Source organism: Paroedura picta, chromosome 5 (assembly GCF_049243985.1).
Source record: "Paroedura picta isolate Pp20150507F chromosome 5, Ppicta_v3.0, whole genome shotgun sequence".
Taxonomy (NCBI): Eukaryota; Metazoa; Chordata; class Lepidosauria; order Squamata; family Gekkonidae; genus Paroedura; species Paroedura picta.
The window spans coordinates 47,177,582-47,201,999 of record NC_135373.1 but is presented as its reverse complement, the minus strand read 5'-3'; the positions used below and the strand labels follow the sequence as shown (position 1 = coordinate 47,201,999).

Sequence of the window (24,418 nt, the reverse complement as noted above, 5' to 3'; positions counted from 1 at the left end):
TCACGACTCGAGCGCTGACTCACATACGCAAAGCGACGTGTAATGAGGATGAGGATGGTAACAGCCACTGTATCTTTATAGGCCGCCCTTCCCCGCTGGCTCAGGGTGAGTAAGAAGCAGGTGCTGCGCCATCGGTTCTCTGTCCTCCACCCCTCCGGATCAGCCTCCCCCACACGGGTGGGCGCGGGCCAAGCGCCAGGCCGTCACCTTGCCACGCTCCTCGGGCTCTCCCAACGGGCTAGCCGGGGACGTCCTCCCGCGCGCGCGCACTGACCTCCCTGGTGACGCAACTCGGGGTGGGTCGCTGTGACATATGCGGAAGGGCACGTCACAGCCGCCCGCAATTTGTGCCTGGGAGAGCGGCAGGCGCGACGGTGACCGCTGGGCGCTGCGTGGAGGCTGGTGAGTGGAGGAGACACGTGCGCGCCCTCCCCCCTCTCTCTCCTTCTGTCTCTCTCGGGGGGGGGGGGCGGCAAAGGGAGGGCGCAAAGAGGTCTTCTGAGAGGTCCTCTTGCTCTCTGCCCGGGGCTGCAGGGTCTCCGGCTCTCTCTGCCGGAGGGTGGCTCATCCGTCCTGAACAACGTGCCTGACGCTGATTGGAGCAGAAAACGACCCCCGTTTTCTGGAACAGGCGCCGGGACGTGCTCTCTTCGTTTTTAACTCCTCCCGCCGGGAACAGGGCGCCTGCTTTGGGTTGTTGGTTGCAGTTTTGTCCGTCCTGCTCTTTTGTGGATGCGCGCAATGCTTACATGGTAGTTTTATCCTGCTTCCTCGGTGTAGTTTATGTGGATGTACGCTCTTAGCAACAACCCTGTGAGGTAGGTTCCACTGAGACTTGGTGTCACCCCTTCCCCCCAAGAACTGGCCTGAGTTCAGCCAGAATGCTCCATGTCTGTGTACTTTAATAATTCTTGTTTCATTGTGCTTTTTATCCTGCCTTTTCTCTAAAGATCTCAGGGTAGCTGTGTGGTTCCTTTTCCCTTTATGTTTTCAACAACAATCCTGTTTGGGAGGTTGGCCCAAAAGTGTGTGGGCCAAGATAATCTAAGGAGTAGTTCAGTGCTTAGAACACTATACCTTATACTGGCTGTGTACAATTTACAGTACCCTGGCCCTGTGCTGATGTATTTCCTGAATGAATTACATGACTGGAGAAGCATCCCTTGCTCTGTGGAAGGATCGGATCTGCAAAATGCATGCTGCCCTGAGCTGTTGGAAGGGTGGGCTATAATTATGGAATAGAACTGATTTTAAATAAATGCCTTTAGGCAGCTGCAGTATGCAGCAGCAGCTTGCATGATGCCTTAATGTTTGTGTGTGGCCAGACATCAGTGTGCAAAGCACGACAGAGCCATATAACACTTGTCTATCTACAAGAGTTCTTGTGAAGTCAAGTGAACCTTTATGAATGACCATTCTTGCCAGGGTGTGTGACTTTTTGGAACCTTTCAGCATTTTCGAAGTTTGGATGCCAGGCAGTGGGTGCAACCCCACAATGGCTGCCATGAGACATGGAACCATTAAAAATGTCAAGGGGTAGGGTTTTCTTTATGCCTATATGCAAGCTAATGGTGTGTTCCCTTCTGCACAAGATGAAATGAGCTCTACTCCATGAAGTATAATGCCCAAATAAATCTACAAGGCCTTAAGGTGCCAAAAGAGTCTTCCCCTACACATTGTATACATTGTACTATTTGATTTTGTCTAGCTCAAAAGGTGCTCTTTATTTTCTACATATTGGTTTCTTCAGAATTATGCATGTTTAGTTTTGCATCATTTGTGGTATTTCACATTTTCTCTGGAAATAACTGTTGGTACGACTTGGATCCTTTTCTAGCATGTGTCAGTGACTCCTTAAGAGACCTGCTTCTCTCTTTAAGAACCCACATCTCTGGATTCATCTAACTGGATTGTCACGCCCCTCCCCTCAGCTATATTCTGAGAGCTGTCTACATCTAATCCTGTCAACCATGTTCTACTTCTGGGGTGTTTCCAGGTTAAGGATTTTCTCTTTAAAGAGAAACACATCTTAGGAACATCCTGTGTAAAGCATGGCCTGGAGCAGTAGAGGTGTCTACAGAGGAGCGTCTGCTTCAAGAAGCAAAGAGCCTTCCTAGCTGGCAGATTTTTCTGTGAGCAAGCAGGCTGGGCTGTTTAACTTGCAGCAGTTTTCTGTCTTTTTGGGAACAGAATCTGCATCCACAAAGAGTTGCCAGGATAGGAAGGAGGAAAGTAAACTTGCCCCTTTTCCTATCAGGGATACGTGTGGTTTGTATACATCCTGTTGGCTTTCTAGAATTCCTACCCCCCCCCCCCCTTGGGATCTGACAATGACTTCTTGTTTTGGGCTTTACTTCAGGCTTGAACAGAAGTATAATTCCTCTTCATCCCTCTGGGCAAAACAAGACAAAGGATGTCGTGGATTTCAGAAGGTGAACTGTCTATGTTGGAGAGATTCTGTGCCAGTGTGTTGAAAGTAAGTAAAAATGGTGTGGGTGTGTGAGTGGGTGTCTGCTATATATTCGTTGGGGGAATTAGAGGGTGTCCATCTTTTAATTTATTGTTTTTAATGATTTTGTCACCTGCCTGGAGCTGTATTGGAAGCGTGGGGTACAAAAATAAAGATTTATTAAGTGCTTTCAAGTTGCTTCCAACTTACAGTGCCTCTGTGGCATATAAGAACCAACTCGTCTTCTTGTTCTTTGAATGATCTCCAAAACGATCTCTCATTGGCAGCCTTTCTCAGCTCTTGCAATCTGAGGGCCATAGCTTCCTTGACTGAGTCAGGATCTTCCTCTTTTTCCGCTACCTTCAATTTTTCCTAGCATGATGGTCTTTTCCAGTGACGTTTGTTTTCTCATATTGTGATCAATTATGATATGCTCAGTTTAGTCATTTTAGATCTAGAGAGACTTCATACTTGATTTCACCAAGACCCACTTATCTGTCTTTTTGGCAGTCCGTGGCATCCGTACCACTCATCTCCAACTGACACTGTATTTGTTAAATGCCAGCTAGGCTTTGAGGGCTGTAAAGGATGATGGTTAATAGTTTTTAGCCTTGGTAGTTAAATAGAGCCTATATGTGCAGAGATCAGTAATAAGACCTTGCTGAGTTCTGCAGGGCCTATAAGATGGAGCTCTTCCAGCAAGCCTGTGTTTGAGGCCAGCCAGGACAATAAGATAACATCAATATCAAAACTCCCGGCCTCCCTTCTGGCCCTCCCTTTGTCTCCCCCTGCTTTTTCCTCCAAATTGCTTCTGGCAATCATTTACTCACTTCAACGCTTTGTTGTTGCTAATATCGGATAGCTGGGATTTGATTGTTAATGTATTGTTTTACGTATTTTCATCTGTTTTATAATGTTAATAGTTGTACACTGTCCCAAGATGGCAAAGTCTGAGAGGAGCAGTATAAAAATACCTAAATAAATAAGCAATGACCATCACTGCTGGCACCCGATGGGAAGTTGCTGTTGGGGAGAAAAAAAACAAACCTAAACAGACTCTCCGTGCTATCCTATGCAGTTACACAGTTTTTAGTCCATTGGCTGCACTGTCCTTGGAAGGGTGTAACTCTGCTTAGGGTCTGATTCAATCATTTATGAATTAACATCTAAAGGTGGAGTAAATAAAAGGGCAGAAAGTGCTACTGGACTCAAATATCAGTATTCATTGAAATATTTATGGTCTACTTTTCTCCCCAGTGGGAACACGAAGTGGTTTGTAACATTTTTATCCACTCTGTTTTTAACTTCACAAGAGCTTGGGCTGAGAGGAAGTTGAGATCCAAGGTTGGCCCATGACCTTCCTGCAGAGTGCAGGCTGTCTTCCCACTTTTGTATTGTGATTCCTTATGGTCTCCACTGCAACTTATTTAACAGGTACCTTGCTGAGTATCTGTGTGCCCTTTATCACTCCTCTGCCCAATGTCTGCGTTCTAGATCTTTCACTCTTTAAAACAGGAGCTTGGGTAAGGGGCTCAGGTAAAACTGAATTGACTCTCATTCTCTTTCACCTCACCCTGTCTTTCTGTCTTTGCCTCCAGGCTGGACCGATGCCGACGCATGTGGCGTTCATCATGGATGGCAACCGGCGTTATGCTCAGAAGCATAATGTGAAGAAACTGGAAGGACACACACAAGGATTTGCAAAACTGGCACAGGTGGGGAGTACCTTTTCTAAATAGGATCCCAAGGTCCAGTTGTGACTTTCTGATGTACTATATCCCTGCTACAGAGCTAATTGAGGATGGTTTTTTTTAATCTCCAAAAGATTAGTTTTTATCTGGATATTTCTAAGAAAACCTTGCTAATTTATGTAAATATAGTTTGGCATGATCGAAGAATGCAAGGCGTTAGGCTCAAAGTTGCAAGCAGGTATGAGGTTAAGGTGAATTGGATCCTTCAGGGGTAGTTGAGGTCTATTCCCTGAACACCTGTGCAATTAAAAAAAAGAAAGTTGGTATCTAACCAAGGGCTTTTCAAACTTGTTGAGCCTGTGAATGCTTCTGGGATTTTGAGGAAGTATAATGGATGCCACCACAAAATGGTTGGCACAGGATACAGGGCCAGTTGCAAAATAGCTGCCAGAGAGGCTGGTTACAGAATGATGGGAGGTCCCAAGCCAATTATCCTCCTTCGATAAACATAGGTATTTTAGAATAGATATTCCAGCAGTCTCAAATGTGATGCTGCCTATGCCACTGAAGTGGAGAAAAGCAGGAATTGGTTCCCTGCTTTGAAGAAGAAGCAAGTGGGCATTATGAATGCCATATTTAAGGAACTGTTTGAGGGTGATATTCTGTTCATTAGAAGTAACTTTGCTCTGGGCTTCTGTTTTCTTGCCATTGAGTGTAAAAGCATCAACTTGATTGACAAGTGTCTGGTACATTCAAACAAAACAAAACTGGAAAGCCAGTGTGGTTGTAATGAGCTGAGTTTTAGCCTAGGACTATGAAGCCCTGGCTTTAAATTTCCACTTGGCCATTAAAGTTGCTTAGTGACTTAGTGACTTTGAGCCAGTCTCTTTGTTGTGAGGATAAAATGGAGCAGGAGGGAGACATGACCAAAGGGATGCTACTTCTGAAGCATTAAATAACTTTCAGGTGCTTTTCAGGGCTTGTATGTAGGGGATTGCTGTCTTTCCTTGCCTTAAGCGTTCCAAGCAACAGAACATTTGTGGCTCTGGGCCCTCTTATGGAAAAGAACCAAACTCTGCTATGGAGCCTTGGCTCAATACTAGAGCATTTATTTGCCATGGAGAAGGTCCCTAGTTCAAACCCTGGCATCTGCAATCAAAATAATTAGGTCATGTTAAAAACCGTGACATGAGAAACTGGAGAGCAGCCGCCAGTGAGAGTAGACAAAATTGTGGGCTGTTCCAAATGGCATCACTTTTCTTTGAAAGCGCCACTTATGCTGTGGCTGCCAATATAGCACAAAGGCAGTATGGTTTCTAGATAGTAGATCTCCCTGCTCCAGTGCCCATGGTGGGCACCCTATGCCACCAGTGACTTTTTCAAGGATTTTTTTTAAAGCTGATAGCTGATATAGTGATAAATGGGTAAACTGTCATGTCAAGTGCCACGTTCTTTTTAAAACTATCAAAAAAGGTCAAAGTGGTATGAAGACCTTGTTGTAGGGCTGCCATGAGGGTTGGGGGAGAAACAGCTGCTGTGCAGGCAGAACTGAGAAAATCTTGACTTTCCTGTCTACGCAGCAGCCATTCAGACTTTGCTGCAGTCTTTCCTAAGCCTTTGCAACAATGCAAGCTTGGGAAACATTGGAGAAGAGATGGGAGGTGGAGAAATACACCATAATGCAGTGGAAAAGCAGAAAGCAAAAATCCCAACTGCAGCAAACCCAGGGCAAATAACCCACATGGCTCTTGATGGACAAATCATCTGATTTAACATAAGGTGGCTTCCTATGCTTAGTGTGTCAACAACTGGTTCTCTCTTGAAGCTTTTGTTTAAAATTTGTCATAAATGCACGAGATTGAGAAACTTGTTCATACATTTGCCCTGATTCTTAGAATTCTAGGCATAACACATGAACTGGGGGTGTATTCTGACTAGATTGCATTCCTCAGTCCCTCAATGGCTCTCCAGAAGTCTAGGTTGGAACTTCCAGCTTCATCCTATTGCCGAAAATAGCTGGGAGTTGGGGGCAGGGGTGAGGTGGGGAGTCCACCGACTATTAAAAGTATATTGAGTTAACCTGCTAATTATGTTGTATTTGTCAGCATTAAAAGGTAGGTGTTTATGAGAGGAAGACGCCTGGCCACTCATTTGATTTCTCACGATGACTGCATGCGGTCTTGCTTGGGGCTTGGAATATGTCGCAATTGTAATTACTTCAAAGTGTTTGTGGAGAGTGGAAATGAACCTCTAACCAAAACTGGGGGGGGGGGATAATGCTTATATAAACTTCCTCTGCATGCCACTCACTTCTCTGTATCACCTGCTACCACTTTCTAAAATCTCATCTTTCCTTCAGGGAGTTAATGGTTGTGTATGTGGTTCTCCCTTCCTTCTTTGCAACAATCCTACAAAGGCAGGTTAGTGTGAGAGGGAATGACTGGCCCAGCATAGTGGGGCTCCCCAGACTTTCCCCAAAATTTTGCTTTAATGGACTTGGCCACACTTCTGATCTGGGTTCTTGGGCTCCTCAAAGCCTGAGAAATATTTCAGGGGAAGGTTGAAAAAGGCTGGGTTAGAGTGCCCACGATCCATGCTCTGACATGGAGATTCACTGGATGTCATTCATTCTTAGCCTAACCTACCTCATGGGGTTGTTGTGAGGGTAAAATGCAGAAGAGGAGATGGACGTGAGCTGCTTTGGGTACCCATTGGTATGAAAAATAGGATATAAACACCTAAACTATGTAATTCAGAAGCTTCACGACAGTCCTGGTCATGGCTACACCACCCTGCCTCCTAGTAGAAAATGTTAGTTTTGAAGTTTGTGTATTCTTCATGCTGTAGGGATGGTACGGTCTGCCCCCTTGGCCTTCAGTAATACTCTCCCTCTTTACAGACTCTGCAGTGGTGTTTGTCTCTGGGGATCCGGGAAGTCACAGTTTACGCCTTCAGTATTGAGAACTTCAAGCGATCCAAGGAAGAAGTAGATGGACTGATGGAACTGGCGAGGCAAAAATTTATCCGTCTTCTAGAGGAACAGTAAGAGTCTCCTTTCCAAGCTCGGCTCCCCCACTCCCCACCCAACTTTGCCAGGAAAGTTCTAGAGCAAAAATTGTGGCTAGAGGAAGGCGGGGAAGCAAGAGTAAAGTGCAGATCAAGTCAACAATGCCCCTGAAGTGTAACTTTTAGATAAGTACAAGGTAGGGGCCTTCAAGGAATCCGTGTATGGGAGGTGTGTGATTGGGAAACTTCTTTTCCTCACCCAGTTTCTTATTTCCTGTTCGAAAATACAGTAAGCTATTAGAGCAGGCTTTCGCAAGCAGGATTTCATGAAACTCTAGGGTTTCTTGACAGTCCTGGAAGGGTCTCCTGAAGAGGTGGGAGTTATTTTTTATGTTTTTATTTTAAATGTTAAACTATTGGGTGATATGACCCCTTCCCAAAATGGCCAGTAATGGGCCTGGAGGGTGGAAGAGGAGGGGCCCTGGGTGGATGTATACATAGCTGTGTTTCCCAACCATATTCGTTGACCGGTCCCCAGTGAGAAAAAGGTTGGGGACCACTGCTCTACCATTCCCCGGAGTCCATTTAATGATAGATTTACTGTTACCTAAAATAGGCAGTCTCCAGTTAGTTTGGGGGAACTGGCTTGGAGACGAAGTGAAAGGCTGGTAACACAAGAACTAACTAGGACAGTGGTCCCCAACCTTTTTATCACCAGGGACCACTCAACGCTTGACAATTTTACTGAGGCCCAGTGAGGGGGGAGGGGTGATTGCCGTCAGCAATCAAGTGAGCGCTCCTAAGTGCTGGGACTCCGGGGGGGCAGGGGAACTGAGGCGGCGTCCTTCGCGGCCCACCTCCAATTAGTTGACAAACCACACATGGTCCGCTGCCCACAGGTTGGGGATCGCTAAACTAGGAGAATCAGGGAGAAAGGGGGTGGGGGAAGCATTGTAGGGATGGGTGATATTTACCAGTCCTGAAGAGGTTCATGGAAGTAGCAAATCAACAAAGAAAATGACCATTGTTTCAGGAAGTGAGAGTGGAGACAGACATAAAAGTGTGGGGGGGGGGTGTAGGAGGCCCAATTCCAGCACACAAACAGGGCAAAATTTATAGGGCAAAATGTATCCTGAAGCAGATTGACCCACTGCCTGCAGACAATGAGTTGATGGTGATTGTCCGCTTGGCCTGATGCTTGCCCTGCTGGAGAGAGCAGTGGACCCAGGACACAGCATGCTGACTCTACCTTCCACTGGCTCTTATGGTGGCCTGAAAGTTGTTGAGTGTGCCCAGCCACCCTTTCCCACTCTCCCCCATTGGCCCAGAGACTGGCATGGGACAGAAAAGATGGGCTGGCATGGAGTGCACCCACTCAACGTGCTGCTCAGAGTGCAGGATGGCCTGTACAGAAAGCAGTGGAGGACCTTCCCTGGGCTGCTGATGGGCAGGAGAATGGGGGCAGAAGGGGCACGGACAGCCTTCTGCTAACCTACCAGCTCCACATCCACTTGGGAAGTGCCGGGGGGAGGAGGCCAGGGGCAGGGAAGAGCCTCTGATTGGCCCTCAGTGGGGGAGAGCTCTCACCCCATTGGGGGAATGCTCCCCCAGTAAGGGCCAATCAGAGGTGCACATCATTGGAAGGACCTAATACTTTATGTTTTATGATGATCTGCCTCCCTTTCTTCTTGGATTGGCTTACAGCGATCATTAATATCAACAAAGGAACATAAATCTGGCCCTATTTAGAGAACAGTGAACACTTCGGCCTTCAATCTTAAAGTGACCGTTCTACAGAAGACTCCTGCACAAAAATGCTGAAGTTATATTTGTCAAAAAAATTCTTGTACTATCTCTGTCATGTCTTAACCAAGACTTTTCATCTCTTATCTCTTATTTACTATAAATATTAATGCCTTGCATTTCACACACTGTGCAGATGCTTACTCCAGCCATATCTCTGTAATTCCCACAGCATTTGCTTATCTCATCACGTGCTGCGCTAGGTTTTGATTATCTAACACAAAATTGGGAGTGTCTCTCACATCCACTCTGAGTGAACTGGTTAATCTTGTTTTGAACTGGTCTCTCTTTGAAAACCTCCCTTTCCACCATCACCACCCCCGATGCCTTTCTGTTGGATATCTGAATTAGGCCTGGTGGATGTATACCCCGGTACATTTTCTGAAGTGAGCTCTGATTTGCAAAAGTTTATTCTGGAAGAAAGTTTCTTCAGGACTTGCAAGACAGAACTGTTCCACTGGTTGAGGCCTGAGGATAATATAAAATTCCACAGGCCTCCCTGCCCAAACCCACCCAGTCAAGCGCCATCAAAGACTGTATTCTATGACTTGCTTTTCTTCTGTCCCCTGAAGCAGGGGTAGTCAACCTGTGGTCCTTCAGATGTCCATGGACTACAATTCCCATGAGCCCCTGCCGGCAGGGGCTCATGGGAATTGTAGTCCATGGACATCTGAAGGACCACAGGTTGACTACCCCTGCCCTGAAGTAAGAGACAGATTAGCAGACAACACTATCTGTTTTAAATAAGGATAAGAGAGCCAATTTGGTGCAGTGGGCAAGGCAGGAGCAGGAGTTAGGGTAGCTGCCATCCTGGCTACCATCGCAGGCACCTCCCTGCATACCCCGTGCCCTGTGGGTCAGATGGGAGGGTCCTCCCCCCCCCCCCGAGGGCCAATCAGAGGGCTGGCGCATCATGAGAAGTACCCTGCACATTTTATTATATAGGATTGTATAATTTTGTATTGTGCATTTTAATTCATGTGAGCGGCCCTGGGCCTTTAGAGGAGGGCAGCATGCACATATAAGAACGAAATGAATACAGTTTTTTTAAGGTCTTTAAGGTGCCACTGGAATTTGTTTTAGTCTGCAAATGCAGCCTACCATGGCCTGCTGTTCTCTTATCTTCCATTTTCAAATTAAAGTCTATGCACAGTTTATATGAAGCATTTCTTTAGTTACACATGATTTGTATCTCAGCAAATCTCTTTCCTGTTTATAGGGACAACCTGGAGAAGCACGGGGTGTGTGTTCGCGTCCTTGGAAACTTGACACTCTTGCCACTAGATATCCAGAAACTGATTGCCAGGGTTGTGCTGGCCACAAAGCAATACAACAAGTGAGTCCTGCCATACCTTTGTTTATAAGCACATTTCCATATACAAGCTATATCCAGGGTTTGCAGCACTTGGGCTCTGGAACCCATTGCGACTCAGTGTAGAAAAAGAAAGCACAATCTTTTAAAGTATGTTGGAAGGGTGTGTGGGATGCTAGAATAACCCGTGCATGAAGGGAATAGCAGGAAAAGATTTTGAGGGGACTGAACTACTCAGAGATGCTTTACAGAAAGAGGACTATGAGCAACTGGTCGCTTCTGTCAAGTGAGGCATGCCCAGTTTTTATTGCCAGTGCACTGTAACAATTACACATGGTGCTCCTATGTGTTTTTATTAGCTATTATGAAATCTTGTGTGTGCCACTTTCCAGTAAGCATCATTAGGGGTGCAAAAACTGTACAGATTTTGAATCAGTGCATCAGTTATCAGTGATGTTCAGTTTGAAGCTGTTCAAATGGTTTTTTCCATACTGGCTATTTTCCTTATCTCTTGTTCTTATTTATAAACTAGCTTCAAAGCCCATTCCTAAGAACGGGCCTTGAAAGGGCCGCCTTGCCTGGCCCCTGGCCAGGCAGCTTAAGATGGCTTTGGGCTGCAGCTCGCAACCAGATCAAGTGGGGCAGGCGGGGGCTGGGCAGCTCGTTAGCAGGGCCAGGACAGAGCTCCTTAGCAGGCAGTCAGCAGACTGGGAGGCTGTCATCAGCAGGCCCAGCCTAGCAGGCCAAGGGGGCCTCATTAGGAGGCCCTCCACTACGACCCTTTGCCCAGGGCTTCTCCCCTTACCTGCTGCTGGCTCCAGGCACTGTGAGAGCAAAGAGGCTAGAGTCCAGGGACGGAGGGTGGGAGCTGCAGGGGCAGGGCCAATCAGGGCAAAGCTGGCTGCACCCTGATTGGCCCTATTCTAACTTGGTCAGCCAGACACGTTCCACCCCTCAGGCTGTTTCATAAATATATAGAGAGGAATAACAATGGATAAGGATGACTGAAGATCTGTGTGTGTGTGTGCGTGCACACATACAGAGCAATCTATTCCCAGCCTTTTGTTCCCTATACAGTCCTCTACATAACTTCACAGTCATTGTTTTCAGCACCATCTTTTGTTGAGTCACTTCCTCTTACATTTGTTTCTTCTTTTTTTTAAAAAAATTGACAGGTGTTTTCTGAACATCTGCTTTGCATACACATCGAGAGATGAGATTAGCAGTGCTGTGAAGGAGGTGGCTTGGGGTGTTGAACAAGGGTTGCTGCAGCCAAGGTAACTATATGCATTCATGTTTTTGTGCTCTTTTGCTCACTGATGTAACTGGCACCTGGGCCTTCCAGCCCAAATCACATGCTACTGAGAGCCAGTTTGGTGTAGTGGTTAGGAGTGCGGACTTCTAATCTGGCATGCCGGGTTCGATTCTGCGCTCCCACACATGCAACCAGCTGGGTGACCTTGGGCTCGCCACGGCACTGATAAAACTGTTCTGACTGAGCAGTGATATCAGGGCTCTCTCAGCCTCACCCACCCCACAGGGTGTCTGTTGTGGGGAGAGGAATGGGAAGGCGACTGTAAGCCGCTTTGAGCCTCCTTCAGGTAGGGAAAAGCGGCATATAAGAACCAACTCTTCTTCTTCTTCTCTGATATACTCCCCACCAGATATACTCCCCACCTTCCCCAAGGTTCATTTCTCTGAGATGCAACTGGTCTAGATGAAAAGGGGAAGTTTCTCTGGTAGGAACCTTTCTGACAGGTGATCACAAATCCACACAAGCATGGGGAAGAGACAATGGCCTTCTGGTAAGAAAGGCCATCCATCTGTGCACATTTCCTCTCCATCAAGGATTCACTTGCACTGAGACTTGGATAAGACCTTTGCCTCTTTTCTAAGCTCTCTGCATGTCCCAGGATGGGAAAGGTTGAACCTGTGTCTTTCTCCTTCATTCTGTGATTTGGGGAAAGTGAAAAGCAGATTTCCACATTCTGTAGAGAGAACAAAAATCCCCCCTCCCATGATATATTTTCATCTATTTAAGTATTTATCAGCTACTTTTCTCTGACAAGGGACACAAAGTAACTTACATGTTTTTAAAAAACAAAAGCTCTACAAAGACAAACAGCCAGCAAGAGAAGAGTTAAGCTGACTCAAAGATCCATTGGGCAAGGTCAGTGAAAAATGAGAGCTAAAAGCCATTTGACTTCTGCCCTTTGGCTCGAGCCTCTGATCAGTCCCAAGCTTTCAAAATCTGCAGCTGGAAGACAGAAAAGCTTTCTTTCTCCTGGCAGCCAAGTACACCACAGTCCTCCCCCCTCCCTGCTTCTAGCAAGGTAGTGAGGACCATTAGGCTGGTTGCAGTTCCTGGCTGGTTGGCATATGTGGGACCTTCATCCCTAGTCTCCAAGACCTTTCCCACTCAGAATTCCAAAGGTTAAACTAGTCTCTGTGGGCAGCAGGCCATTTTTATGCAAACTGGCTTCTTAGATGATAAAACAAAATACTTACTTGGGTCCTTTCTGTTCTGCTAAGCCTCTTGAGGAGGTTGGAACCAAGCACTTCTGTATTTTAGTTTCACTGTCTTGACGTTAGATTCAGGAGGGTAGCCATGTTGGTTTGAAGAAGCAGGAACAGTTTTGTCAGATAGTGAAACAATATTCCCAAACATTACATATAGGTAGACAGAGGATGGGGTGGGGGTTTTAATTGCCAGGAAGGGCTGGCTAGAGTCAAGATACATAAATAATGGGGCAGTAATAGATCTGCAATGTTTGGGGATATTTTGGTTCACTATCTGACAAAGTGTGCATGCACATGAAAGCTCATATCTTGGCTAGAGTCAAGGGCTGGCTAGAGTCAAGATACATAAATAATGGGGCAGTAATAGATCTGCAATGGTTGGGGATATTTTGGTTCACTATCTGACAAAGTGTACATGCACATGAAAGCTCATATCTTGAATAAAACTTTGTTGGCCTTAAAGGTGCCCCTGGACCCAAACTTTTTTCTCGTTGATGTTATGGATCTTTATTCAATTTTTTCGGTGGATTTTATATAGTCACTTCCTTAAAAAAAAAAAAAAAAGACTTGCACAGGTTTTGTTCTTATTGCTTTATATTAGTTTGGCATTTTAGTACAGAAATCAGGAAAAGCGTAGGAAATAAGACTGCAACCAATTGGGAAAGTTTGTTGTAGCTCTGAAAAATGGGTACCAAGGAAGATGCTTCCTCCTTGCCATTTCTTCCCTCTTTTCCCTTTTTGGGATTTTCAAGGCCATGTACCCCTCCTTCCCAGTGCTTCAGAACACATCTCCCTTGAAAGTAAATTCTCTTTTTCAAAAGTGGGGAGCATGGAGATTTGTAATTTTCTCTGCATGCAGACTAGTTCCTGTTGAGAAAGGGCTGGGATATAGTTAAGAGAGGGATATGTGGTCTGATCTTGCAAAAAAGCTCTGTGGCTAGAGCACATAGATGAGCCGTAGTAGGGGTTCCAGAAATAATTCCTTATTATGGGGAGGGGGACTGTTAGACACAGCAGAAGAGAAAGCATTGTTTGGGGGGGGGGCAGAAGGTGTGATGGTCAAGCTTGCTCAGATACAATAGGCCACTTTTGATGAAGACCCTGAGGAGGAAATACAGTGCATGTCTATGCACAGAAATGCTTTGCAGGGCCCCGCGTGCATGAGCTGTAGTGTGTAGGCCTATACCATACATTCCAGCGACTGCAGCAAGAGGCATTTGGCTACTTGGTAGAATAACTTGGAGTTTTGTCTTTTCTCCCTTAGCGATGTGTCAGAATCATTACTCGACAAGTGTCTCTATACTTGCAAGTCTCCTCATCCAGATATCCTGATAAGAACTTCGGGAGAGATCCGGCTTAGCGATTTCTTGCTGTGGCAGGTAAGAACAGACCCCCCCCCCCAAATGGTTTAGAAACGTATACCCTACTTTTATCCCCAGTGGGAACCCAGAGTGGCTTACAACATTATTATCCACGCAACTGCCACCACCCTTGTGAGGTAAGTTAGACTGAGACCCTTTCTATACTCAGTAAAAACAGTGGCATGGCCATCCTAATGCGCTACAGAATTATAAACATTCCACATAAACATCTCGCTATTCAGGTACAGAGCCAAATGTGCTCTCTGTTTGATGTGCCATTTGGGAATGCTGTTAAAACCAGATTCCACCCCACGCACCCCCAGTCCCCTGGGAGGGAATTTGCGGTTACCAAAAGTGGACTCTCATTGGCTTCCTCCAGTGTTTCCTGCCTGAAATGATAATGTTTTAGATCCAACCAATGGTTTGAGAAAATGCTGGCAAATCACAACTGCGGAAAAGGTCTGAGAGAGTGGCCTAAAGTTACCCATAAAGTTTCCATGGCAAAGCATGGATTTTATAATAGAATCATAGAATAATAGAGTTGGAAGGAACCTCATGGGTCATCTAGTCCAACACCCTGCACTACGCAGGACACTCACATCCCTATTGCTCATCCCCTGTAACCTGCCAACCCCTTCAGTCTTCACAGAATCAGCCTCTCTATAAGATGGCTATCTAGTCTCTGTTTAAAAATTTCCAAAATTTGAGAACCCACCACCTCCCGAGGAAGCCTGTTCCACTGAGATACCGCTCTTAACTGTCAGGAATTCTTCCGGATGTTTAGACGGAATTTCTTTTGAATTAATATCATCCCACTGGTTCTGGTCCATCCCTCCTGGGCAAGAGAGAACAACTCTGCTCCATCCTCGATATGGCAGCCTTTTTAAATACTTGAAGATGGTTATCAGATCCCCTCTCAGTCATCTCCTCTCCAGGCTAAACAGACCAACCTTTCTGCATAAGTCTTGGTCTCCAAACCCCTCACCATCTTTGCTGCCCTCCTCTGGACATGTTCCAGTTTGTCAACATCCCTCTTCAATTGGGGTGCCCAAAACTGAACACACTAATCCCAAGTGAGGCCGAACAAGAGCAGAGTAAAGCGGTACCATCACCTCCCGTGATCTGGACACAATAATCTGTTTGATACACCCCAAAATCCCATTTGCCTTTTTAGCCACTGAGTCACACTGCTGACTCATGTTCAGTGTATGGTCTACTACTAAGACTCCTAGATCCTTTTCGCACATGCTAGTGTGCAAAGACATGTCTCCCCCATCTTATATTGGTGTATTTGGTTTTTCCTACCTAAATGCAGAACTTTACATTTGTCCCTATTGAACTTCATTTTATTCAGTTTAGCCCACTTCTCAAGCCTATCAATTAATAAATAATATTAATTTATAATCTATAACATATAATATATAATCATCATCCTCATCATCTTTACTTTTATATCCCACCCTTCCTAAACTCAGGGCGGGTAACAACAATTGAACCTGGATCTCCAACACCGTGACCACTATCCCATGACACTACACAAAAATAAGCATTTGTGTTGTGGTGAGAGCCTCTTTTGCCAGTTTTAACTGATTGCTGGGTAGCTTTTAGAGATCACATATGCTCTGGGGACTTCACTAAAAGGTTGGAAGGGCAATCTTTTAAATAGCTTCTCCATTTGACACGCTGTAAAGATATAGAATTGTAAAGTAAGAAACCACTGTTGCCCCAGGAGGCCTTTTTTTCTGCTTTAATTATTGCAGAAATTATCAGTTGAGTGAGAAGACAGAGAAATCCTCCTGACCTTGGATCTGTCTTTAGAATGCCTCTAGATGAGACCATAGTTTAGTTTGGAATCTTGCAAAACCTGCTGTTTGTTTGTTTTATGTGTGAAGGGTTTATTTTTAGGAGCAGTTTTCCAGCTGACAATTGCAGGAGGGTGTGGGAGAAACCCAGAAAACAAAAACCAACAGCATCAGCCACACCCACTCAGTTTCCTAACCTTGAGCAATCTGACCGTTTCAGGCTTTAGGTTCCAGAGAGGTAGTTGCATTAGCCTGTTACAGCGCCTGGAAAAGGTCTATCTTGTGGCTCACAGATTTACTGTGGCAGCAGTTCTCAAATTCAGAACACCTGAGGTCGCCTGTTTTGATTTAAACAAGCTTTAACAGCGCACCATCCCCATCCCTCTTCTTCTCTCCCGCTGGCACCTAGTGTGCACCAGACCACCACCTTTCAAAGTGCACGCCTTTCAAAGTGTCCTCTGCAGGCCTCAGCTCTTCCACATCCTCAAAGCAATACAGTGAAAACTTCATCAGTAGGACCTGAAAAGCAAGTTTAAGCCAAGTATTTGTTTTGTCTGTGTGCAGCCTAGAAGATCAGGTCTCAAGAGGGTAGCTGATGCTATTGGATGCAGTTTGGAAGATCTTGACTCATGCCCTTATCAGTTTCCTTCCTTCCTTCCCTCTCCCCCCACCCCTTGAGTGGACTTTGCACCGCAGACAGCTTTCCTCACTAGTATTTAACTTCTAGGCTGAACAGGATTGAGAAGGGCCTGCCTGAAATCTCAGACCTGCTCAAAAGAAATAGAAAAGCCTAGTGTCACACATAATCTGAAGGTCGTTCAGCTGAAGACTGCCAACTGGCTGCTATTGTCTCTGGACACAGAGTGGTGTTTCTGTCTCTGGTGAAACCCCTTGCACTGGAAAAGGGATTGAACCCCACAGTCTGGCCTGGTGGAAATTCGCCTCCCAATCTCAAAGTGGTGATCAGCATTTCCCTGGGCATGAAGGATGGGCCCCAAGAGCCAAGCTCTAACACAATCCCTCTGGCTTACAGGGCTCCTGTAAGGGTAGAGTGCCAGCTTGGTGTTGTGGTTAAGAGTGGCAGCCTCTCATCTGGAGAATTGGATTTGATTCCGCACTCTTCCCCGTTCAGCCGGCTGAGCGACCTTAGGCTAGGCTGTCAGGGCTGTTCTTGCAGAGCAGTTATGTTAGAGCTCTTTCAGCCCCACTTATCTAATAGGGTATCTATTGGGGGAGAGGAAGAGTAGGCAATTGTAAACCACTTCGAGGCTCTTTCACATAGCAAAAGCAGGATACAAAAATTAGCTCATTTTATATTACTATCACAATGCTAGTTGATAAGAAAGGAAGCCACTATCACAGCTGAGGTCGCATTGGGCATTCTTGAACTTCCTAATGATTTTTAATTCACCAGTTTCACACTGGTGTCTTCATTTTTGCAGTATGTTTCCTGAGGGACATTTTTTCAGCTTAGTGGCGTAGCATCCTGTGAGGCTGAAAGGCTGTTCTCCCGCTGGCTTCTGAACGTGACCAGTTCTTCTGTATTTTACATAGTGGCCACAATGTTTGCCCTGTGGGGACAGCCAAAGGGTGCTGCTGACACATGATTGAGGCTGAACCCCTGATAGTATGGCTGGTACTGGTAGATCTTGTAATCTTGCACGAAACACATTTTGATTAAAATGACTTATAATTTTTTTTTTAATGGATGCCCATCTATTCCATTTGCAGTCTGACAGACCAGGGTTTTTGGGGGCAAAAAAGGCAGAAGTGGGCTCTTGTGACTGTTTGTGGAGAGAGCCTGCCTTGTTTTTCTCATTGCCTTGGTGTCCTTCCTAGGTGACCACTTCCTTGGTGGCAAAAGACCCCAGTGTCTTGCCCTTCATGTCTGCAAACCTAGGGCAGCTAGCAGGCAGAGAGCCTCTTTCACAATGCAATCCTATGCAGAGTTAGTCCAGATCCACTGATTTCAGTTGGCTTACACCAGAATAATTTCTGCATATGGTTTCACTGTCAGTATTACAGATTCTGTTGCTCCTTGTTTGTTTCCCTGTTACCTCTCATTTTGTCTTCTTCTTACAGATGCCCATACTCTGTTAGTGTTTCCTATCACTCTATGCTTGGCTGGCATTCTGTAATGTCAGTCTCCACCCCCAAACATGCACACACAGTTGCACACACTGTATTCATCATGGTTTGGAAAGAGCAGATGATTGCACAAGGCCAAAATTTGCTCAATGTGCACAAAATGTTTCTTGTATTGTTTATAAGTTTTATGTAAACCACCCTGAGCCTCCGGGGAGGGTGGTATATAAATGTAATAAATAAAATGACAACAATGCCTAATTACAGTAAGGAAACCGACTATTGCCTTCTGAGCCATAACTTATCTAACAGATGGAACCAATAATGTATTTGTATGGAGAGGAGAGTGGGAGGTTGTTGTCGTTAACCTAATAACAAGGCTATTTTAAATTTGTCAGTGACCACAAAACAAACGAAATAAAACAAGCATCTGATTCCAGTGACAATTGAGGATGTAAACTAATTAATTCCAGCATCAGCTTTCAGGAGTCTGAGCTCCCTTTGTCAGATGAGTTGGAGTGTATATCCATCACGTTGAGTATGTCCTGGGAGCCTCAATCACCATCTTGTCAGTCTCTCAACAATGCTTCATTGGGTGATGAAGGCAACCATTACCAAGGCAGTTGTGGCAGAACGTTTTCATGTCCTTGCAGTTCTTATGCATCCTCTGAGTGTTCTTGATTGCAGAACTATAGAATTTTTAAGTTGCTCAGAAGAAGCTGGCAATGTTCCATGCAGTGAACTACACACAAATATGCTGTGCTCCTATTCAGCATCTAAATGAAAGGCCACTGGCAGAATAATTCTAGAATAATTTCTTGGTGTTTTTCACTTCAGCCTTTTCCTGTGCAGGTTGCATTCACCCTGCTTTATTTTATTTCATTTTTGTCTTTCTGCAGACATCTCATTCCTGCTTGGTGTTCCAGCCTGTCCTGTGGCCAGAATATAACTTCTGGAATTTGTGGGATGCTGTCCTCCAGTACCAGATGAACCATAGATCTTTGCAAGTAAGAACCATAGAAAGTTCGAGGCAAAGACAGAATAGTAAACCAAAGGACATAAGAACTTTTCTCATCCATTGAGCCTTGGAGGGGCAGTAATGCTAATGCTTTAGGGTGTACCCATTTAAACAATGGAATTCTGAAAATGATCTCTTCAGGAAGCTCATGCCACCAGGTGAGGGCCAGGCCCAAGAAGACTCTGGCCCTGGTTGAGGTCCAGCATGATTCTTTAGGGCCAGGGATCACCAGCCGGTTGTCAGTGGCAGAGCGTAGGGCTCTTTGGGGCATATAGGCAGAGCCAGTCTCTCAGGTACACTTGGCCCAGACCGCATATGGCCTTGAAGGTGATTACCAAAACCTTTAGCCTGATCTGGAGCCAGTGTAGTTGTTGAAGTGCAGGCAGGATGTGGGATCTCCACGGTGTATTTGTGAGGATCCTGGCCACAGTATTACCAATATATGTGAGCAGGGAGTGAAATGAAGTCATGCCCGCCTCTGTCATTCTCTTCATGCGTGGAGTTTTCCAGCATCCCTGTCCATTACCGCTTCTGCGTGGAGCCATAGCAATACAAGTGAGGATGATTGGGGTAAGGAGTGGGACAGAGCAGAAGGGTTCCTTCTATGTCAAGTGGTAGCACTTTACAGAACACCGTACAGATTGAGGACACTGTAGAACAGCCTTCCTCAACCTTTTTACCATGGAGAAACCCCTAAAACATTATCCAGGCTGAGAAACCCCAGAAGTGATGTCAGCAGGCCACACCTTTCTGCCAAGCCCCCTTTCCGCCCCCTCCAGGCCTATGTGGCCATTTTGCGTGGGGGGGTCAACGTGACGTATACTGTCATACCACACAATTAATTTTTTTAGAAGGATAGTTGGGGTAAGCAAGTGTGACAATAAGTAGCTGTTTGAATCACCTTTCTGCCAGCTTTCTAGAGAGTTACCACTGAGTCTTCAGAGTTCTCGATCACAACAGTACAAAAGATCTCTTAAAGTGCCTGAAGCCACTGAATCAAGCTTAGAACATTTGGAAGTATTTCTCTAGGGAGATTTATTTTTTTAGCCACTTCAGGACATTAGAGTCCAAACTAAGAGCAAAAAAAAAAAGGGGGGGTGGGGGTTGGTTTGTGCTTCTGGCCTACAGCAGAGGGAAATGCCTTTTTTCTCTTTAAATTCAGAAAGCCAAAGATCTGTACCAGGAAGAAAGGAAATGGCAGCAGCTGGAAAATGATAAGATGTATGTAACTGAGAAGCTGAAACAAGAAGGGTGTGCATCCCCAGGTGATCCTCAGCGCCGGCGGGAGCTCTTGCAGGAATGCAAAGCTCAGCGAGAAGAGAGAATCCAGGACTTCTTGCAGGCCATGGAGAAGAAGAGAATGGACTTCCTTGTCAAATTAAGCATGGTGTCTGCATGACCTGAAAGGACTTGTAAAGGAGAAGGTGAAAAAGAGGAGGAAGTATGTAAGCCGTGTTAGGATCTGTGCAGCTACTGTTCAAGAGTTCTTTGTTCAAAAATGGGGTCTACCATTCCAGTAGGCATGGCAGCAAGTCTCTCTCTCTTTTTTTAAACCTCTTCTCATTTCTGGTGGTTATCCAAACTGTTGGAACTTTTGTTTGGGACGAGTTACAGGTTCCTAATGTAATACGGTTTTAAGAAGTGGTGGAACACGAGGCAAGTAGCTGTAGAACTGGTAAATAAAATACAAGGCTGTGTAGGGGTATGCATGAAGGAAGTACTGCGCACTTATGGGCTTCTCTTTTTTTTGTTCATTATTCTCAAACTGCAGTCTTTCTGCATCGCTCCTTTAGGGCTTTTTGAAAGGCTGTTTGCGATGTGGCTCAGGGAGCCTGCCGTTGTTCGGGTTTAAAGCTGCAAATGTATGCACTTGGGAGGAAGGCCTACGGAACCAGACAGCGCTTAGCTCTGAGCCAGCCTGCAGTAGGCTTTAAGAGGGAAGCACCTGCTGTGAGCACACCAGCCTATGTGTCTGTGTGTGTAAAACAGGTATCTATGCTGGTGCAAATGTTTTAGTATGTTCAGGGGAGTGTTCCTGTTGCTCGGAGAGCCCTGCAGAGCTTTGGACAGAGATATTGGCCACAATCCAGGTTATTCTACGTGTCTGTATCTAATGCAGCATTCTTTACTGGATTGTGTGTGTGTACATGAACATGTGTATGGTGTTTTTAGTTTCTACTTTTTGATGGCACTTGTCCATTTTTTTTAAAAAACTTGAAAATTAAGCATGCCGGATGCAGCTGAAAGAAGATGGTGATGATATCAAGCAAAAATGAAACATTTTCATGACAGGCGTCTTTTTATAATAAGCTGAACGTTAAGAGTTTTTGTTTTTCTAAAAGCTAAGGGACCCCAAAAAGGTAACAAGTCCTGTTTATCTTCTTTTAAGCTTTTCATGCTAAGAATGAGCAGACTGCCAATTATTGGAACTCTTGTAATTCAACAAGCAGTGAATACAGATGCATTCTTTGGTGAAAGTAACAAATGTGTATACAAAAATACTTGATGATCAATAAATTGAGAACTTTGTTCTTCTACAAGGTTTTTATCAGCTGTAGTGACTTGCATTGTTATCACTGATTCCAAATACTTCCTGAAATAAGTTCTTTAATTCTGGAGAGCTGTTCTGTGTCATCTACAGGGTGGATGCCTAACATGTGACTTTTTGGTCTGCCAGAGATGTATTGGTAAAACGGTCTGATGTATTGGGAATAAATTTAAAGTAACATGAGAGAAAATATGGATAATATGTTTGAGAAGCAGAGACTGAGGAAGGTTGTTTGTCAGTAAGAGTTAGAATTAGATGTTGACAAATGTTGTTCCTTTCAGGTACTTGTGTAGAGCCTGCTTGATGTAGTGGCTGGGAGCACAGACTTCAGTCTGGTGAGCTGGGTTTTACTCCCCGCTGCCCTACACACTGGATGACCTTGGGCTCACCACAGCACTGATAAAGGTGTTCTGACCAAGCAGTGATATCAGGGCTCTCAGCCTTACCTTCCTCGCAGGGTGTCTGTTGTGTGGAGATGAAAGGGAAGGCAATTGTAAGGTGCTTTAAGACTCTTGGTAGATAAAAGTGGCATAAGTTCTTCTTGTGCATGGAACACCTTACACCAATATAGCTACTCTGGTAGCCTGTGTTTGGTACACATGACTCTGACCATTGTACTGTTGTTTTATTGATGGGATGATTCTATGTAATCTGCTTCTCTTCTGGTGTGCCTTAAGATGCACTAGTCCACAAACATCTGTTACAGTGCAGAGTAGCTGTAATATCGTCTTCTTAGGAAGTCAAAGGCTGGCTACTGGTCTACAGACAGAAGAGAATTCTGTACATTAATAGAAGAGAAACTCGGACAGCAACTTTAAAGCCTACCTTTTTTTGGTCTTGACTTCCCACCAAACGCTTCATTCCTGTTATACTGCAGCATGGCCTGGACAGGCACTGTGTCATAAAGTACTCTAATACTACATATAGAGATTTGTTTGGTTCCAGCTCATTATTCATCTAACCAATACTATTTGAGATTATAAAGAGGTAATTAACACTTTGGAATGAAAGACTGCACCCTGGTTAATGAGGATTAGAATCTTGACAAGTTCTAGAATATCAGAGAAGAAAAGGAGTTGTATATGGGATTTGGCTGATTTCTTGTATCCTGTATTCAAGGCATTCTTAATGTCACCTAGGAACTTTGGGAAGCAATTTGAACTCCATTCTTACTCCCTACAATGGCAGTAACACTTGGAAGAGTGCCAACACAGACATGCAAATAATTTTGTGAAGATCTTTTGAAAATGGCTATAATCTAGTTCATGTCAGGCCAGATTTGTGCTAGTTTTGCTGAAGAGTGTCATAATTTGCCTTGTTACGGAAAAATGCATGGAGCCCATTTATATGTACAAATTTCCCCAGCAAGGCAAATGATGACTCCCTAGAGTTGATTCAGATAAGGAAAGATGTGCTTGGGAGGAATTTTCTAAACCCCTTGCCTTGCATTTTGTAATCCTGATCTGAACTGCGGGTCCTATGTGCCTGGGAATTAAACTGCAACTCAGAATCCCCAGTACATGTCTGGTTTGTCAGAAACCAGGGTGGCCCCCAGAAGCAATATGTCACAAATGGAAGTACTTTGTCAGGCCTTATACCAAAATAACACTTGCAGGTTGTTGTTTCTGTGTTTGCAGTGACGCCTGGGAGACAGTTATGGAATGAAATTCAGTTTTCCCCCTAAAATTCCTTTGTGATAGTCTGTCTCCCTATATTGCAAAGAGTTGGATGCAAACTACATTTTCTCCCTCATTAAGCTATATTTCAAGAACAGGGGTCTGCAATGAAATGCAGCAAAGCTCTGTTCTGCTGATGGAAATACCTTCCACTGGTGGAAAGTTTTGTCTGGCTCCAATGCTAAGACACATGGTTAAAACAAAATTAATTGAGATCCCAGGCACTACACACATATGCACTGTCTAAGAAACTCTATGAATTCATTAATGTATACTTTTTTCTACATCTGTTACTGGAGTTCCTGAGGCAGCTTACAAAGAATATGAAAAATTGCAACTTAAAAAAATCTTTGGCAACATAACATGATCAGAAAAAAACCAAAAACAAGTGGGAACCAGCAAGGCCTAGAAGGGCATCTCATCCTACACACACGCACAATTTCCTTTTTCCCTTTCTGGAAAGCCCCCATAGCATCTACTCTTCCTGCTTCCTTCTCTCTTAGTGGAATCAGCCTCTAGGTGGGGTCTGGAGAGCTCCTGGCATAATCACATCTCCCAACTACAGAGATCTTCCCTCTTAATTAATTTATTACATTTGTGTATCACCCTCCCCGAAGGCTCAGGGCTCTTATGGTTGCCAGCTCCAGATTGGAAAATGACAAGATTTGGAGGTGGAGCCTTAGGAGGAAAGCCACCTCTGCATGCTACAATGACCTCCAAAGCAGTCATTTTATCCAGGGGGACTGATCAGTAGTACAAGAACAGTTGTAATTCTGGGTCATTTCCAGCCCTCATCTGGAGGTTGGCAGCTCTAGTTGGAGGAAATGGCATTATACCCCTCTAAGTTCCCTTCCTCAAACCACACCCTCCCCAGTCTCCAGCCCACGTCTCCTTAAGAATTTCTTAACCTAGAACTGACAGTCTTATCTCCTTTCCACCCAACAGCCAACCTACCTTTATCTGACCCTGACCCTCTGCCTTCAGCTTCCACATACCCCAGCATTCTCTAGCTAGGAAAACACTGCCCCATTTGTGTGGTGTCAGCCACTGGGCCAGGCCCACTTGCATGGCAGGCAATCCTCAAGGACTTTCAGGGTGGTGCCTCAGTTTCTCTTATCTGCACAACAACAAGGTAGATTAGGTTGGA

At 45.0% G+C, this 24,418-nt stretch overlaps 1 protein-coding gene across 3 annotated transcripts; it reads left to right on the top strand.

Moving 5' to 3' along the window:
* The first annotated feature begins 263 nt into the window (after positions 1-263).
* Positions 264-22,517, top strand: DHDDS (dehydrodolichyl diphosphate synthase subunit). 3 transcript variants are annotated; one of them, XM_077337723.1, is made up of 9 exons: positions 264-402; positions 2,360-2,476; positions 4,048-4,167; positions 7,040-7,182; positions 10,169-10,285; positions 11,437-11,538; positions 14,046-14,160; positions 18,929-19,036; positions 20,210-22,517. In XM_077337723.1, the coding sequence occupies exons 2-9, from the start codon at positions 2,414-2,416 to the stop codon at positions 20,444-20,446; spliced, it is 1,005 nt and encodes a 334-aa protein (XP_077193838.1). In that variant the 5' UTR covers positions 264-402; positions 2,360-2,413; the 3' UTR covers positions 20,447-22,517. The 3 variants fall into 3 exon arrangements, with proteins under 3 accessions (XP_077193838.1, XP_077193840.1, XP_077193839.1); XM_077337725.1 differs by having other exon boundaries at positions 265-402; positions 4,048-4,164; XM_077337724.1 differs by lacking the exon at positions 264-402 and adding an exon at positions 409-818.
* Positions 22,518-24,418: the final 1,901 nt, after the last annotated feature.